The 16,777-nt window shown below is 45.1% G+C and overlaps 1 protein-coding gene across 3 annotated transcripts in view; it reads left to right on the top strand.

Annotated features, from left to right (window-relative positions):
- LRCH1 (leucine rich repeats and calponin homology domain containing 1) overlaps positions 1-16,777 on the top strand; it is a 317,881-nt gene that overhangs the window by 179,341 nt on the left and 121,763 nt on the right. For all 3 annotated transcript variants that reach the window (XM_068267743.1, XM_068267741.1, XM_068267742.1), the window contains 2 exons: positions 10,827-10,953; positions 15,682-15,787. In XM_068267743.1, the coding sequence (XP_068123844.1) occupies positions 10,827-10,953; positions 15,682-15,787 (233 nt within the window). The remainder of the gene's footprint in view (positions 1-10,826; positions 10,954-15,681; positions 15,788-16,777) is intronic.

The following is a 16,777-nucleotide window of genomic DNA, read 5'->3' as shown; positions in this document are numbered from 1 at the left end:
AAATGGCATGAAGTCTTTTATAAAATTACAGTATATTCAAAGGACTCATTGTTAGTCAACAAAAGTCTAAGTAAAAAAAAAAAGTCTAATAAAAGTAATGAAAGTTAAAGCCCTGCCTGATTTAAAGAGAAACATTGGTACTTATCCGTTAGCCGGGCGCATCCGGCAGGTGGCGCTGTTGCTGCTAATTTCAATGCTAATTACTTCACGTAACAAAACTGTGAATGTAAACGCCGCAGGTGGCGCTAATTGCATTCATAGTTAAGATAACAATATGTGTATTAAAAAAGTGATTTAATTAAATGAGAAATAAGCCAGCGGCAATGTAACAGATCAAGCCGCCGGCTTCGTGTCCCGCTCTCCTCCCCCTTGCCCTCTCTCGTATACAACACTGGCAGTTCGTCGCAATAAAACAGGCAGGATTGCCTGCCACGATGAACGACTCTGGGCTCTATACGAGAGCGGGCAAGGGGGAGGAGAGCGAGACACGAAGCCGGCGGCTTGATCTGTGACATTGCCGCCGGCTTAATTAAATCACTTTAATACACATATTATCTTAACTATGAATGCAATTAGCGCCACCCGCGGCGTTTACAGTCACAGTTTTGTTACGTGAAGTAATTATCATTGAAATTAGCAACAGCGCCACCTGCCGGATGCGCCCAGCTAATGGATAAGTACCGAAACATTTACCCAGGATTGAACTTCATCCCAGTCAGTAGCTGAAAACCCCCTTTCTCATGACAAATCTTTACCTTTTCTCAAATGGATTATCAGGGAGGTCTGTATGGCTGATATTGTGATGAAACCCCTCCCATTGTGGGAAATAATGCTTTTTCCAACTGCCAGGCAAGCAACATCTCCCTCTGCGCATAGAACCCTCCGTAACGAAAATTCAGTACAGATCACCTGTCAAAACTAAAGATGTCACCACTAGTGATAAATGTCAGAATGTAAGTCAGGGAGAGGAAAGATTTTAGAGGAACGCTAACTAAATTATTTATAGATGAATATTGTAAACCATAAGCAATTTTATTTTTAGTGTCTCTATAGTTCCTCTTTAACCTCTACAGGACTACGTCACTTGGGTGTGAACGCAGTGACTCCCCCAGGACCGCTTAATGCATAAAGTCCTGGGGGGTGTTTTGCAGGAGATCGCACACGCGCCAATACGCGCACATCTCCGCTTGGATGATGGAGCTCTGCCTTCAGTCTCCCAGCGGCGATCGCCTGTTAGATGGTGAAACCGGTGTCTACTTACTACAGCGGTGCGATCTATGGCAGCGCTGTACTGGGGACAGCTGTGTGACATGGCTGTCCCCCTGGCAGGCTCAGGGGTGATCCGCTGTCATAGGCTGAAACCTATGACAGCCGATCACAGTGATTGGCTGGTGGGGGGAGGGAGGGAGAGAGGGAAAATAAAATTTAAAAAAGACACATTTATTAAAAAATAACAAAAATATTAGTATAAAAAAATAAACATCCTTGGAGTGATCCTTGCCCACCAACATAGAGCTCTGTTGGTGGGCAGAAAAAAAGGGGGGGGGGATCACTTTTGTGCTGAGTTGTAAGGCCCTGCAGTGAGGCCTTAAAGCTGCAGTGGCCCAATTTGTGAAAAGTGGCCTGGTCTTTAAGGGGGTTTAAGCCCATGGTCCTTAAGTGACAACCCATTATTTGTAAAACAAATCACCATGATATCACAATATGTACCTTATTTTAAAAGTATAAATACAATTTGTGGCCAATCCGGTATACAATCGGTAATTTACTGGTATAAATCATTTACCTGCTCTACCACTTTCACCAGATGTTTGCCAAGATTAAAGCAGAAATCTTGTCTAGCATTGGTTACACCACTACATTTGCTAGTGTTTTTATTGCGTGATGCGGTACAAAGCTATGGTACACCTGGATCATGCACTCCAGCGCTCCTGCCGAGATCTGCCAGTATTGAAATTATAAGTATCATATATTGTATTGTGTAAAGCGGTCATAGTGTTTATCCTTACCTGGTACAGGCGCGTCTAGTTAAAAAAATGGCGCCCCCTTCTGCCCGATATATGTTTACAACGATATTTATCGTTTTAAAGGTTAAATAGTGCAGACCTTTTGATTGAAATTTATCGTTTTAAAACTTTTTTTTTTGTCCTGCCTGAACGATATTTATCGTTTTAACCCTTGCTTTGCTGCCGTTTCAAAAATATCTGCCCGCCGGCTTTAATGTTTAATAGCAAAGCCCCCTTAAAAGCTAAAAACACCAAATTTGCAGGGAATGTTAAGAAGAAAATTGTGAACAAGAGGAAAAAATTTTTTCTCAAAAAGACCTTATAGTTTTTGAGAAAATCGATTTTGAATATTCTTCTTCTGACCGTGGGAAAATTAAACGCCCGCCGACTTTAGCGGTTAATAGCAAAGCCCCTTTAAATGCCAGAAACGCCAAATGTGTAGAAGAATAGTGGGAACACGAAGAAAAAAAATTTGTTCAAAAAGACCTTATAGTTTTTGAGAAAATCGATTTTAAATCTTCAAAGAGGAAATGTATCTATTTAAATCGCGTACTGACATTTCCGTGGAAACTTTTTCCGCCGACTTTAGCAGTTAATAGCAAAGTCCCCTTAAATCTTCGCAACACCAAATTTGCAAGATATGTTAAAAAGATACTGGGAAACAATATTTAAAAAAAAATTGAAAAATGTTATTTATTTTTTTAAATTAAAATTTGTGGGTTATGTTCAGAGTGCGGGAATTTTTTTAAAAAAAAATGACGTGGGGTCCCCCCTCCCGAGCCTCTGTAACCCCTTGTCTCCCATGCAGGCTGGGATAGCCAGAATGCGGAGCCCCGGCCGACTGGGGCTTCGCACCCTGAGCTATACCAGCCCGCATGGTCCATGGTATGGGGGGGCTTCGGGGGGGGGGGGGAGGGGCGGCCAAGCCTTCCCCTCCCCCCCCCCCCGAGCCCTTGTCCAATCCATGGACAAGGGGCTCTTCCCCACCTCCGGTGCCCCAGGAGAAGGTGGGGGCGACGACTCCCTTGGGGGGGGTTCATGGTGGCATCTGGGAGTCCCCTTTAAGAAGGGGACCCCCAGATGCCCACCCCCCTCCCAGGAGAAATGAGTATAGGGCTACTTTGTACCCCTTACCCATTTCCACAAAGGGTTAAATGAAATAAAAACACAACAACGAGAAAAGTCCTTTAATGTTCTAAATTAATCAGAAATACTTACCTGTACCTTTAAGAAAAAAATCCCACGTCAATTAGGTCCCACGACAGTATCCTCTATCTTGCGACCTTCTGTTACATCTTGATTGAAGATCTCCGCCGCCCCGCCGCCACACACGCCGCCTCCGCCGCACTGCTCTTAGCTATACTTAGTATAGCTAAGAGCAAAAAGCATCTTTAAATTTTAGCTCCAATGGTCCCCATTGGTTCCTTAACAGACCAATGGGGATCAGGAGGATCCCCATTGGTCGATAAAGAACCAATGGGGAGCCTTGGAGCCAAAATTTAGCAGTTTAGCAGACAAACATGCCTTAATCCTCCACTTGAAGAGCTACCAAAAGGTAATCACGGGAAAAAAAATTATCCTTTCTATCACAAGAGATTGCAAATGCAGTTAACAAACCAGCCCAACTGTTCCGCACAGTGGAAAAACTCTGCAACCCGGCATGCCAAAAACTTAATATCGAGTCTTCAAAGGACCTCTGTGACCAATTTGCCCATTTCTTACCAGACAAAGTCTCCGCTATAAGGTCCGCCATCCAACTTAGAGCATCTGAGCCTAATATAGCGCCGAAGACCATTAGCAGAGACAATGTAACACCTTGGTCAAACTTCAAAAAAATTGATGAAGTCACATCAAGCATCCTCCTTCACGTCCGCCTAACTACCTGTGACCTGGATCCTGGCCCAACACAGTTCATGTTGAACTGCCCCGACCTGTTTGTACCGGTATTCCTAAAAATTATTAACTGTTCCTTAAAATCAGGGATATTTCCTGCTTTACTGAAGGAAGCAATCATCAGGCCTCTCCTCAAAAAACCCTCCCTGGACCCAGATGCAATGACCAGCTACAGACCTGTCTCTAACCTCCCCTTTCTGGGCAAGCTAATTGAAAAAGCGGTCTACCTCCAGCTAGAAGCCAAAATCCTACAAAACAGTTATGACCCATTCCAGTCTGGCTTCAGGAAACACCACAGCACTGAAACTGCCCTCATCCAAATATGCAACCACCTGCTCATGGCAAGAGACAGAGGAGAGTGCTCGATCCTCATACTGCTAGACCTTTCTGCAGCCTTTGATACAGTTGACCATGACATCTTGATAAAGAGGCTACAGGAATACTGCGGCATTGATGGCATAGTTCTTCAGTGGTTCCAATCCTTCTTGAGTGGCAGAACCCACAAAGTGTCTATGGGGCCCTTCCTGTCCACCCCTGTATCACTTAAGTATGGGGTGCCCCAGGGCTCAATCCTCTCTCCCCTGCTTTTCACTATTTACATGTTACCGCTGGGAAAACTAATCCAAAAACATGGCCTGACATACCACTGCTATGCAGACGACACCCAACTATATCTTTCCTTCAAGCCTGGTGTGACAGACCCAACTCTAACTATAAACGCCTGCTTACGTGAACTACAGAAATGGATGAATGACAACTGGCTGAAACTAAATGCAGACAAAACTGAAGTCCTTCTGATTGGAGGGCAGAGCATGATAACAAAACAACTTAACTTGCAGTCTTCACCACTGGGAATAGGAGGCACGGATCTACGCAGCTCTGATCATGTGCGTAGCCTGGGAGTTCTAATTGATTGGGATTTAAGCTTCAGAACTCAAATCTCTGCTGTGGTGAAATCATCCTATTTTTACCTGAAGAACATTGCAAAAATCAAGCACCTCATCCCCCCTTGAAGATCTGCCAACCTTAGTCCACGCCTTCATCACATCCCGACTGGACTACTGCAATGCTCTCTACACTGGTCTTCCAAAAAAGGCCTTGTACCGTCTACAGCTGATACAGAATACTGCTGCCAGACTGCTAACCAACCAACCCCGTCACTGCCACATAACGCCAGTCCTGCACTCCCTTCACTGGCTACCTATAGAATGGAGGGTCCTATTCAAGATCGGCCTACTGACATTTAAATCCCTGAATAATCTAGGCCCTGGATACATGAAAGATATGTTGCAGCTACGTAGCAATCCCCGCATTCTCAGATCAACAGGTTCTAATAATCTAGTCATACCCAGAGTCCACCTGGAAACGTTTGGTCCCAGAGCCTTCTGTCATGCTGCCCCTACGTTTTGGAACTCCTTACCTCAACAGATCAGGACAGCTCCATCCCTGGACGTGTTTAAATCCAGACTGAAAACCCACCTGTTCAGTTTGGCATTTGCAGAAATATAACTTTTGTTGTGTGAATACTTCATCCTACTAATTACTGAATCTGAGAGAGCCTAAGCACTTTGAGTCCTATGGGAGAAAAGCGCTATAGAAATGTTATTGTGTTGTATAACATTTAAAGATGCTTTTTGTTCTCAGCTATACTTAGTATAGCTGAGAGTTGCGTCTATGCATCTATATAGACGCATTAGCGCTAGCTGCCGCTGCCCTCCCTGCCTCCCCCCACCTGTCACCCTCACCCATGCTGGCACCCATGGGTGCATTGGGTGCCAGCATGGGTGAGGGTGACAGGTGGGGGGAGGCAGGGAGGGCAGCGGCAGCTAGCGCTAATGTGTCTATATAGACGCATAGACACAACTCTCAGCTATAGGAAGTATAGCTAAGAGCAGTGCGGCGGAGGCGGCGTGTGTGGCGTCGGGGCGGCGGAGATTTTCAATCAAGATGTATCAGAAGATCGCAAGATGGAGGATACTGTCGTGGGACCTGATTGGCATGGGATTTTTTTCTTAAAGGTACAGGTAAGTATTTGTGGTTAATTTAGAACATTAAAGGACTTTTCTCGTGGTTGTGTTTTTATTTCATTTAACCCTTTGTGGAAATGGGTAAGGGGTACAAAGTAGCCCTATACTCATTTCTCCTGGGAGGGGGGTGGGCATCTGGGGGTCCCCTTCTTAAAGGGGACTCCCAGATGCCACCATGAACCCCCCCCAAGGGAGTCGTCGCCCCCTCCTCCACCTGGGGCAAGGGAGGCGGGGAAGAGCCCCTTGTCCATGAATTGGACAAGGGGCTCCGGGGGGGGGGGGAGGCTTGGCCGCCCCTCCCCCCCGGAGCCCCCCCATACCATGGACCATGCGGGCTGGTATAGCTCAGGGTGCGAAGCCCCAGTCAGCCGGGGCTCCGCATTCTGGCTATCCCAGCCTGCATGGGGGGACAAGGAGTTACAGAGGCTCGGGAGGGGGGACCCCACGTCGTTTTTTTTTTTAAATTTGGTATCAATTTTTATTTTTTTAATGTTCTGAGTGTGGGAAATTTTAAAAAAAGACGTGGGGTCCCCCCTCCCGAGCCTCTGTAACCCCTTGTCCCCCATGCAGGCTGGGATAGCCAGAATACGGAGCCCCGGCCGACTGGGGCTTCGCACCCTTAGCTATACCAGCCCGCATGGTCCATGGTATGGGGGGGGCTCCGGGGGGGAGGGGCGGCCAAGCCTCCCCCTCTCCCTCGGAGCCCCTTGTCCAATCCATGGACAAGGGGCTCTTCCCCGCCTCCCTTGCCCCAGGTGGAGGCGGGGGCGACGACTCCCTGGGGGGGGGGGGGGGTTCATGGTGGCATCTGGGAGTCCCCTTTAACCTCCTTGCCAGGTTATCCCGAGCTCAGCTCGGGGTAACCTGCGCAGGAGGATATCTCAGGCCCTGCTGGGCCGATTTGCATAATTTTTTTTCCCTACACGCAGCTAGCACTTTGCTAGCTGCGTGTAGGTCGCGATCGCCGCCGCTCGCCGCCGATTCGCCGCTACCCGCCGCGCCGAGCCGCCCCCCCCCCGCCCCAGACCCCTGCGCAGCCTGGCCAATCAGTGCCCCAGACCCCTGCGCAGCCTGGCCAATAAGGGGCGGATCGGAGTTCCCTCTGACGTCCCGACGTCTATGCCATGGCGACCGGGGAAGCCCTGCAGGAAATCCCGTTCTCAACGGGATTCCCTGCATACTCTGATCGCCGAAGGCGATTGGAGTGGGTTGGGGGATGCCGCCGCTTAGCGGCTATCATGTAGCGAGCCCTGGGCTCGCTACATGATTTAAAAAAAAAAATTTAAAAAAAGTGCGGCGCTGCCTCCTTGCCGGATTTTTTAGACCGGCAAGGAGGTTAAGAAGGGGACCCCCAGATGCCCACCCCCCTCCCAGGAGAAATGAGTATAGGGGTACAAAGTACCCTTTCCCCATTTCAACAAAGGGTTAAATGAAATAAAAACACAACCACGAGAAAAGTATTTTAATAATCTTAATTAACCACAAATACTTACCTGTACCTTTTAAGAAAAAAATCCCACGTCAATTAGGTCCCACGACAGTATCCTCCATCTTGCAATCTTCTGATACATCTTGATTGAAGATCTCCGCGGCCTCGACGCCACACACGCCGCCTCTGCCGCACTGCTCTTAGCTATACTTCCTATAGCTGAGAGTTGCGTCTATGCGTCTATATAGACGCATTAGCGCTAGCTGCCGCTGCCCTCCCTGCCTCCCCCCACCTGTCACCCTCACCCATGCTTGGCACCCAATGCACCCATGGGTGCCAGCATGGGTGAGGGTGACAGGTGGGGGGAGGAAGGGAGGGCAGCGGCAGCTAGCGCTAATGCGTCTATATAGATACATAGACGCAACTCTCAACTATACTAAGTATAGCTGAGAACAAAAAGCATCTTTAAATTTTGGCTCCAAGGCTCCCCATTGGTTCCTTATCGACCAATGGGGATCCTCCTGATCCCCATTGGTCTGTTAAGGAACCAATGGGGACCATTGGAGCTAAAATTTAAAGATGCTTTTTGCTCTTAGCTATACTAAGTATAGCTAAGAGCAGTGCGGCGGAGGCGGCGTGTGTGGCGTCGGGGCGGCGGAGATCTTCAATCAAGATGTAACAGAAGGTCGCAAGATAGAGGATACTGTCGTGGGACCTAATTGACGTGGGATTTTTTTCTTAAAGGTACAGGTAAGTATTTCTGGTTAATTTAGAACATTAAAGGACTTTTCTCGTTGTTGTGTTTTTATTTCATTTAACCCTTTGTGGAAATGGGTAAGGGGTACAAAGTAGCCCTATACTCATTTCTCCTGGGAGAGGGGTGGGCATCTGGGTGTCCCCTTCTTAAAGGGGACTCCCAGATGCCACCATGAACCCCCCCCCCCCCAGGGAGTCGTCGCCCCCTCTCCTCCTGGAGCACCGGAGGTGGGGAAGAGCCCCTTGTCCATGGATTGGACAAGGGCTCCGGGGGGGAGGGGAAGGCTTGGCCGCCCCTCCCCCCCGAAGCCCCCCATACCCTGGACCACGCGGGCTGGTATAGCTAAGGGTGCGAAGCCCCAGTCGGCCGGGGCTCCGCATTCTGGCTATCCCAGCCTGCATGGGAGACAAGGGGTTACAGAGGCTCGGGAGGAGGGACCCCACGTCATTTTTTTCAAAAAATTTCCCACACTCTGAACATAACCCACAAATTTTAATTAAAAAAAAAAAAAAATTACAATTTTTTTTTTAAATATCGTTTCCCAGTATCTTTTTAACATATCTTGCAAATTTGGTGTTGCTAGGATTTAAGGGGACTTTGCTATTAACTGCTAAAGTCGGCGGAAAAAGTTTCCACGGAAATGTCAGTACGCGATTTAAATAGATACATTTCCTCTTTGAAGATTTAAAATCGATTTTCTCAAAAACTATAAGGTCTTTTTGAACAATTTTTTTTTCTTCGTGTTCCCACTATTCTTCTTAACATTCCCTACACATTTGGTGTTTCTGGCATTTAAAGGGGCTTTGCTATTAACCACTAAAGTCGGCGGGTGTTTAATTTTCCCACGGTCAGAAGAATATTCAAAATCGATTTTCTCAAAAACTATAAGGTCTTTTTGAAAAAATGTTTTTCCTCTTGTTCACAATTTTCTTCTTAACATTCCCTGCAAATTTGGTGTTTTTAGCTTTTAAGGGGGCTTTGCTATTAAACATTAAAGTTGGCGGGCAGATATTTTCCAAACGGCAGCAAAGCAAGGGTTAAAACGATAAATATCGTTTGGGAGCAATACAAATATAAATATAAACGATAAATATCGTTTTTAAAGCTGGCGCCATTTTTTAGCTGAAAAAAACGAAAAATAACTAGCGATAGTTGTTCTCTATGGGGCGCCGTTTTTTAACTACGATAACTGGCGCCATTTTTAACGGACCCCGGTACAGGCAGGCACCACTTAATATTTTCATTACCCTGCTAAACCAAATGATAAAGAAACCAAAGTAAACCAATATTATTGCAGGATTACATTCCTGCATGACAACCATGAAGTCCCTTGGCTCACTCTACTCAGGAGAATGATCAAACCGCATTAGTTTTTTGGTCAGATGTTTAAATACCTTGGTGCTAATTCACTAAAATGCAGTAAAATTGCTGTGCATAGTAACTTTACTGGAGTTTTAACTAACAACAAATAGTATAGTGCAACCCCAGTTGTATACACAATGCACACTTTGCTTCAATAACCCCCACATTTGTTCTGCAATTTTCTGCAGCTCTGGTGAAACTTAGAGAGTACCTCCGGTAAAACTGACATAACTGGTTATGACAGGTGCTGTCTAAATGATGGGGAGGGGAGTGAAATCCCTCCAGACAGATGATGGGCCCGACTGTTTTTATCTCCCAAACTTGCCCACTGAGACTCTGGTCACTACCATCTACTTTGCCGCAGCCTGCCCCCAGCTTGGCAGATGCAGCCTAATTGGTGGCTGCCGAGCTGGGGGCGGGCCATGGCAAAGCAGCTGTAGGTTTCCAAAGAACTTTGGCAGCAAACATGGTCATGACTGCACTGCTGAGGAGGGAGGCAGCGTGTCAACTGTGACCCGAAGATGTCGGACCAGGTGAGTGTTTAACGAAGACACCCATGGCAGGCTCTGTCATCCTTACCGCAGGTACTCTTTAAGCTGTTTATACACATTGATTTTTACTTTTGATGTCAGCCTATTCATTCACTTTGATTGGATCTGCTGGTCTTTTATTGTCCCAATATAACTGATCAGTTCACTTTCAACCGATTTTAAACAGTTTATCGAAAGTCGACTTGGACACGGTATTATCTCCATAAGAGGAGGAACAGGAATGGTGAGGGAATCAATAGTCCATAGCATTGCACTGCATAATGCTTGCAGTGCAATCAATGCTTAGCAACTGAGCATGTTGTGTCAGGAAGGAATCTATTTCCAACCAGATTGAGATCAGTTGGTTTGGCATATTGTTTCCCATGCATGTCCAACTTTAGTAACTTTAGTAAATCAAATCCTATGGTACAATCTAGGCGAAGATGCCTTTTTGAAATACCGCAGTCACATGTGAGAATCTATAAATGTTACTCTCCATAGAGCACAGTAACATTTCTACAATGGAACTGCTGAGAATGTGTTGTTGTGTAGGAATTCCTGAATAATTGAGTTCTATTCCTCAGCTGTTTTCCTGGGCATTCATTCTCCTCCTACACACTTATTTTTGCTGTATACAGAGATCTGGCTGCGAGCGCACTCCTCACGCAGCTGGACGCTGTTCAGCTGCACTTTTGACAACACACAAATAGAAAAAACACCAGGGAGCTTGCAGCTCTCATTTAAATGCCTCAGTGAATCATTTAGGAAAATTATAGCTTGGCCCTGACTTTTACTATTTTTTTTTTTCTTTCTCTCTTTTAGTCGAAATCAGCTCTCCTCGTTGCCAGCCTGCATATGTGGTCTTCCTCTTAAAGTCTTAATTGCAAGTAATAATAAGATTGGGTTTCTGCCAGAGGAAATAGGTCAACTGCAGCAGTTAATGGAGCTGGTAGGTCACCGAATTCAATATTTTCTAATTCTCACTTTCACATTTAGGAGTGTTATAACCCTAGGCTAATGCGTGGGATCTAAGGTAAGCCAAATTTGTCAATCCCTGTGAGGAAACGTGAACTTTATCTCAAGAGTTGAAAACTGGTACTTTCTTTTGAAAGAAAACAGAAGTCTGGCAGGGAGCTAGCCCAGATACCGTTTGGAAAATCACTTAGTGAAAGGGAATTCTGGAAAATGAAAAGACTGAGATGATGGCGCAGGCTTTCGTTCACACATCGCTAAGGTGAACAGGGCTGTAATGGCTCATTGCAGTCATGTAGGAGGCCACTAGCTTTGCAGTGCTTTCGGTTTTCCTGATGTTCCTGATGACAGATATAAAGCAAACCTGTCCTTTAACCACTTAAGTACCAGTGGTTTCTGCCCCCTTAAGGACCAGAGACCACTGGTACAGAAACTAGGGAATTACGATGAATCACCGCACATACCCGCCGTCACCGCCGTACATTGGGAATCTGGGCCACCCACTCTGCCGTCTCTTTGACGGCAGAGTTCCTGTAAGCCGGTTAGGATCCGCTTTCACTGGCTCCTGACCGTGTATCAATGTGAGCCAATGGGAGTTGCTTACACTGATAGACATGGCCAGGAGCCAATGAAATCGGCTCCTGACCGGCTCACAGGGCTCTGCAGTCATAGAGACTGGCAGGGCGATTGAGCTGCGATGGGAGACGGTGGTGAGATCGGGGGGATTGAAGAAAATGGCGGATGCGCGCAGCGGTGGTGAGTTGAGAACTATGCCCTGGCAACCAGATCACCATCACAACAAGGGGCGTAGATTTCAACTGGCGTGGTCCGAAAGCAGTTAAGTGAGTCTGAAGTAAAAGTAAACTGATAAGATAGAGAATTGTATCTAGGGAACTAATCCTACATCGGATAACCCCAGATTGTACAGTCGCACAGAAGTTTTGAGTCCTCTAACTGGTCATCAGTGAGAATTATGTTGCATTCCAGCTTAATAGAGAAACTCTAAAGCCTCATCTACACTGTACAATTTTTCATCTGATCAACGGATCTATTAGATTATTTCCAACCGATCCAATTGGATTGCGATAGATTTTGCAATAGATTTTGGGTACTTGATGCAAAATCTATTGCAAAATTGATCAGAAACAATTTGGACATCTACACACGATGCAATTTCTTATCAGATCACTGGGCGATCTGATGGAAAATTGTACCATGTAGATAAGGCTTAAGTTATAACCCTGCTTTATTGACACTTAGGTAGCCTTTGAAGTATGGTCCGGTGTTAGTCGAGGAACAGAAATGCAGACATCAAACCAACAACCGCTGATTCCGGTGATACCTTTAATGACTAATTGTACATGGTTTATTGCAAGCTTTCCAAACGTTACGTTTTTTCTTCAGGCATTATACAGAACTGTATCAGAACCGTACAATAAGAAGTTTTGAAGTGTGTACAGACTTGTATAGGATTCTGTAGGCTCAGTGATGTCTCAATGAGGGCCTTTTACATTAAGCACACGTGCCACGTCAGAAGGGTTCATCCCACTGCACAGCCTGCAGCACATTACCGCAAGCACCGTGGTGCTTGTGATAATGGAAGTCAATGGGTGGCACAGTAAGTGTGAATGACGGACGTGGTGGCACGCATGCACGGACCAACGGGAATCCCGGTGACATACTTTGTCTAGCAGAGAGAATGTCGTGGGAAGGGGGAGGGGGGAGAGTATGCGGCCAGTCAGCGCACTCTGCCACGGGGGTCATGTGTTTGTCATTTTTTGCATTGCGGTATAATGTGGCTGGAGCATGGCATTGCACCACAATGCAAAACTGAAGTGTAAAATCAGCCTTAAGCCTTAGTTTAGACTTATGCTTTTAATGCATATTATGTGAAATGTATCATTATATGAAATGCACACAGTTTTGTGTATTGGACATGAGTCATTTTTGCAACATTTTTTTTTTTTAATAATTGGTTGGCTGGGTTTGCAATGCTGACTACTTGTGCTGATGTTAGATAACGCTTGTCTGGAGTGGTCAGCATTCTATGAGCTGTCCAAACTCCACACTCATCACATCACTCACAAGAGAAAAATGAGGGAGGAGGGCACCAGCTCTTCCAGTGAGTAACAACCAGTTCACACTTAAACGTACAGTTCAGAACTTTTTGTTAAGCTCTGCTTATATGCAGGAAGCGAATCCTATGTTAAAAATGTTAAACACGGATCCTTTCGCTAAGGAACGTATCATGAAACACAGAGTCCAACTTGGCACATTTTCCCGGACCGGACGAGAAAATGTGTCCAATGAAAGCCTATGTCTAGTCACTGCATCCGCATCCATGATACTCACATGTCTCACCTCCCCTCGGGCCCTTCTAAACTGCCCGTGGCCAGTATTAGCATGGAAATCCCCATTACACTGCAGAAGACAAATGGGAATCCTCAGCAACAGGGAGAATTCTCATTGGTTCATATTGGACCAATGAATATTCTCCCTGTTGCAAGGCCTGCTGTCCTCCAGGCTGAATAGATGAACTTAACAGTGGTTTCAGGACAGGTGAGTGGCGATGCGGACGGGCAGACGTGGACCGGTTGGGTGAGAATGTTGCATGCGGATGCAAAACGGATGGAATGCATCTGCCTTGCGGATGCGCTTACCGTTTCTATTCTGCATCCACTCAAGTGTGAACTGGCCCTAATGGCATAGTTCTTTATACACCTTTACTGACAAAAAAAAAAACAACAATCTAGAATGATTAACTAAGACATTAACTCATTGTTACCTTAACCTGATAAATTAATTCCTGCTTAATACCTGGAAAACTGTAAAATCAGTTTCTTACACTGCCATATTGCCATACTGTTCTTCAGTAAATGAATGGAAATAATAGTTGTAAGAAATACATTCATCCTTTGCTTTGATAAAAACTTCTCAAGTAAAAGTCACAGCTCTGCATGTCTACTTTACCCTAACAGACACTTAATTTTTTTATATAAAATATAAATGGTTGTTTTACACTGTTTTATTATAAAAAGGTTAAAACTTGCACCCAGGCAAACCGGTCCACTTGCCTAACGTGACACAGGCATTATAAAGCGCTCAGCTGTTGTGTGTAGGGCATAAGAGACTGGACTCTACATTTCTAGGGACGTAGTGAAATTATTTCCCCAGGCTACACACATCATAATATATAATATGAAACCATTTATATGCAGCTTGGGGAGAGCTAGAGACAACATTAGCACATAGGCTTCATCATCGCATCCAGGCAACATATGGTCAGGGCCCCATACAACAGATGTGTCCTCTAATAGCCTTTAACATACGTCTGTGATATCATAACCCTACAGATGTATTTGTGGTTGTATATCAGCTATCTGAGCTGTACCTCTTCCAAATCCTCATTAGCCGCTGTGGTGTATAGGTCAACATATTACGTTACACAATGACCCTGATGGAGCAAAGAAACAGTGTACAGCGTGTTACAGTGGGAGGAAGAGTAGTTCATAGCTGAGCTGGGCTATATCAGCTCTCATTCCTGTAGCAGGAAATATATAGCCACACAGCCAACCAGCCTTCCAGCATAATGCAAGTCCAACAGCCAAGGATTGACCATAACATAAACATTTCTGGCTGATTTAATTGCACTGTTGAGATATGTCTGTATAATGTTATTGTGAAAAGGATACATTTGTATGAATGATAAATTATGATTATGGTTGTCTTCGCACTGTTTTTAAATAAAGTTTTCAGAATATTATGCATTTTGGTGTTGCTACTGGCTCACACAGCTTTACAGATTCTGCATACCAGGAATTTCTGGGCAGATTCAACCAGAACATTGCGAAGCAGAGTTTTGCCTTCTTAAAACCAAAGGTATTTGCGATTTATTCAGGATGGAGTAAGTTCATGAGGTGTCCCACAATGCATCACTGGTGAATATGCAAATCATCCCTTTGATATCCCTGAAAGCTAAACACGCCTCCTGGACCACTGGCTGCAATGATGTGTCAGCTTGTTAATTGTGCTGATCCTCAACAATCCAACATGCATGCAGACTGTTTCAGACTAGTTGGTCCTCAACAGTGCATTTCATGGATTAATGTGGCTCTGTGGGGTAGGACTTGAAACACCCAGAGTTACAAAAAATAAACAGCACGTGAGAGAGAATTGGAACAAATGTGGTGCAAAACTGCAGAATTGGAGCAGCTGCTCAGAGTAACCAATCAGAATACTTGATCTAAACATCTGCTCTGTTTTTGAACCAGTTTTGCTCCAGTTTTCCCTGCACTAGATTTAACCCTTAGACTGCCACTCATTTTTAAAATAATCAATGTACCTGTGCCAGCTATTTTGAAATACTGGTCTTTAAATATTTCCAATCGTTCTCCTTTCTTCACAGATGTCTAAAAGCTTATCTTCCTCAAAACTACTCTGGAAGATATACTTCTAGATATCCATGACATATGGAAGCAGAAATTCTGAAACTCCTAAAGACATTTGTGGCAGTCTAATAGAGATTTGCGGAAACACTTCTTTAGACATCCGCAGCACATGGAGGCAGATTTTATGAAACTACTTAAGACTTCCGCGGAAGTCGAAGGGTCAATAAACTTGCACAGTTGTGTGGAATGCAGGGGGTAAATATGTGAAGGGGATAAGAGATATCCTGTACTAATACTGGGCGTTGTTTTCTTGGTAGGACATCAGCTGCAATGAAATTACAAGTTTGCCCCAGCAAATAAGCCTTCTCAAGTCTTTGCGGGAACTTAATGTAAGGAGAAATTATTTGAAGATTCTACCTCAAGGTAAATGATCAAGGATCAGAATTAGAAGTATTGTGTATATTTCTGTTATGCTTAAAAATGTGTTCGACTTATTAGATTTTATAAGTGAACATTACAATATTACATTTTATAAATGAAACCAGGTTGTAAGACAGTACAGAAACCATCACCCAGTAACTTGCAGTGTCATATAGCTATTGGTAAGTAGAAAAGATTGTGGAAATAGAGCGCTCTATAGTGCATTCAACTTTTTATTCAGTAAAAAGAATTAAAATTGCACCTGCAAGAGAGATGCAACTATCCAGCATATCACACATACATGGCCAGAATCCACGTCTCCCTTAAAGGAAAGATCTGAGCTGAAAAGAAAAAAACAAGATGTACTTACCTGGGGCTTCCTCCAGCCCCTGGCAGCCGATGTGTCCCTCGCTGCAGCTCCACTTCCAGCCGGTGGCCCAGGGTCCCCTCCGTTGCAGATGCACACCGGTATCTTCTGCGCCTGCTCGAGTGCGTGGCCGTGTTGCTCGCAACTTCGCTGACGCAGCTTGGAACACAAGTGCTGCAAATGCACAGAACGCTCTAGACAACGAGAGTGCGAGCGGCTGCGTGCTCCCGCAGACTCAGAATATGCCGACCTGACGAGGTCAGCATCTCCAACAGAGGGGACCCCGGGCCATGCGACGAGGGACAGATGGGCTGCCAGGGGCTGGAGGAAGCCCCAGGTAAGTAGATCATGTGTACCCACCCCTGTACTAATTAGCAGATGCTTGGAGTAAGGTTAAGCATGGACATCTACGTCTGGATGCTGTTCATATAAATGTTGCTCTGTGCAATTTACTCCTTTTTTGCAGCATTATTTTTTTTTCTTTTGATAGTGAGATTTTGTGATGTAAATTAGAATGCAAACTGCGTGCAAAACCTAAAAACTCCTAAAATGAAACGGTTTATCACATCATAACTGATTTCTGCATTGATCTTTTAAAATTGTTTGCAGTCATAATGGTTTAGAAT

This window comes from Hyperolius riggenbachi, chromosome 2 (assembly GCF_040937935.1).
Source record: "Hyperolius riggenbachi isolate aHypRig1 chromosome 2, aHypRig1.pri, whole genome shotgun sequence".
Classification (NCBI taxonomy): domain Eukaryota; kingdom Metazoa; phylum Chordata; class Amphibia; order Anura; family Hyperoliidae; genus Hyperolius; species Hyperolius riggenbachi.
This window is presented reverse-complemented; position numbering and strand designations above follow the sequence as displayed.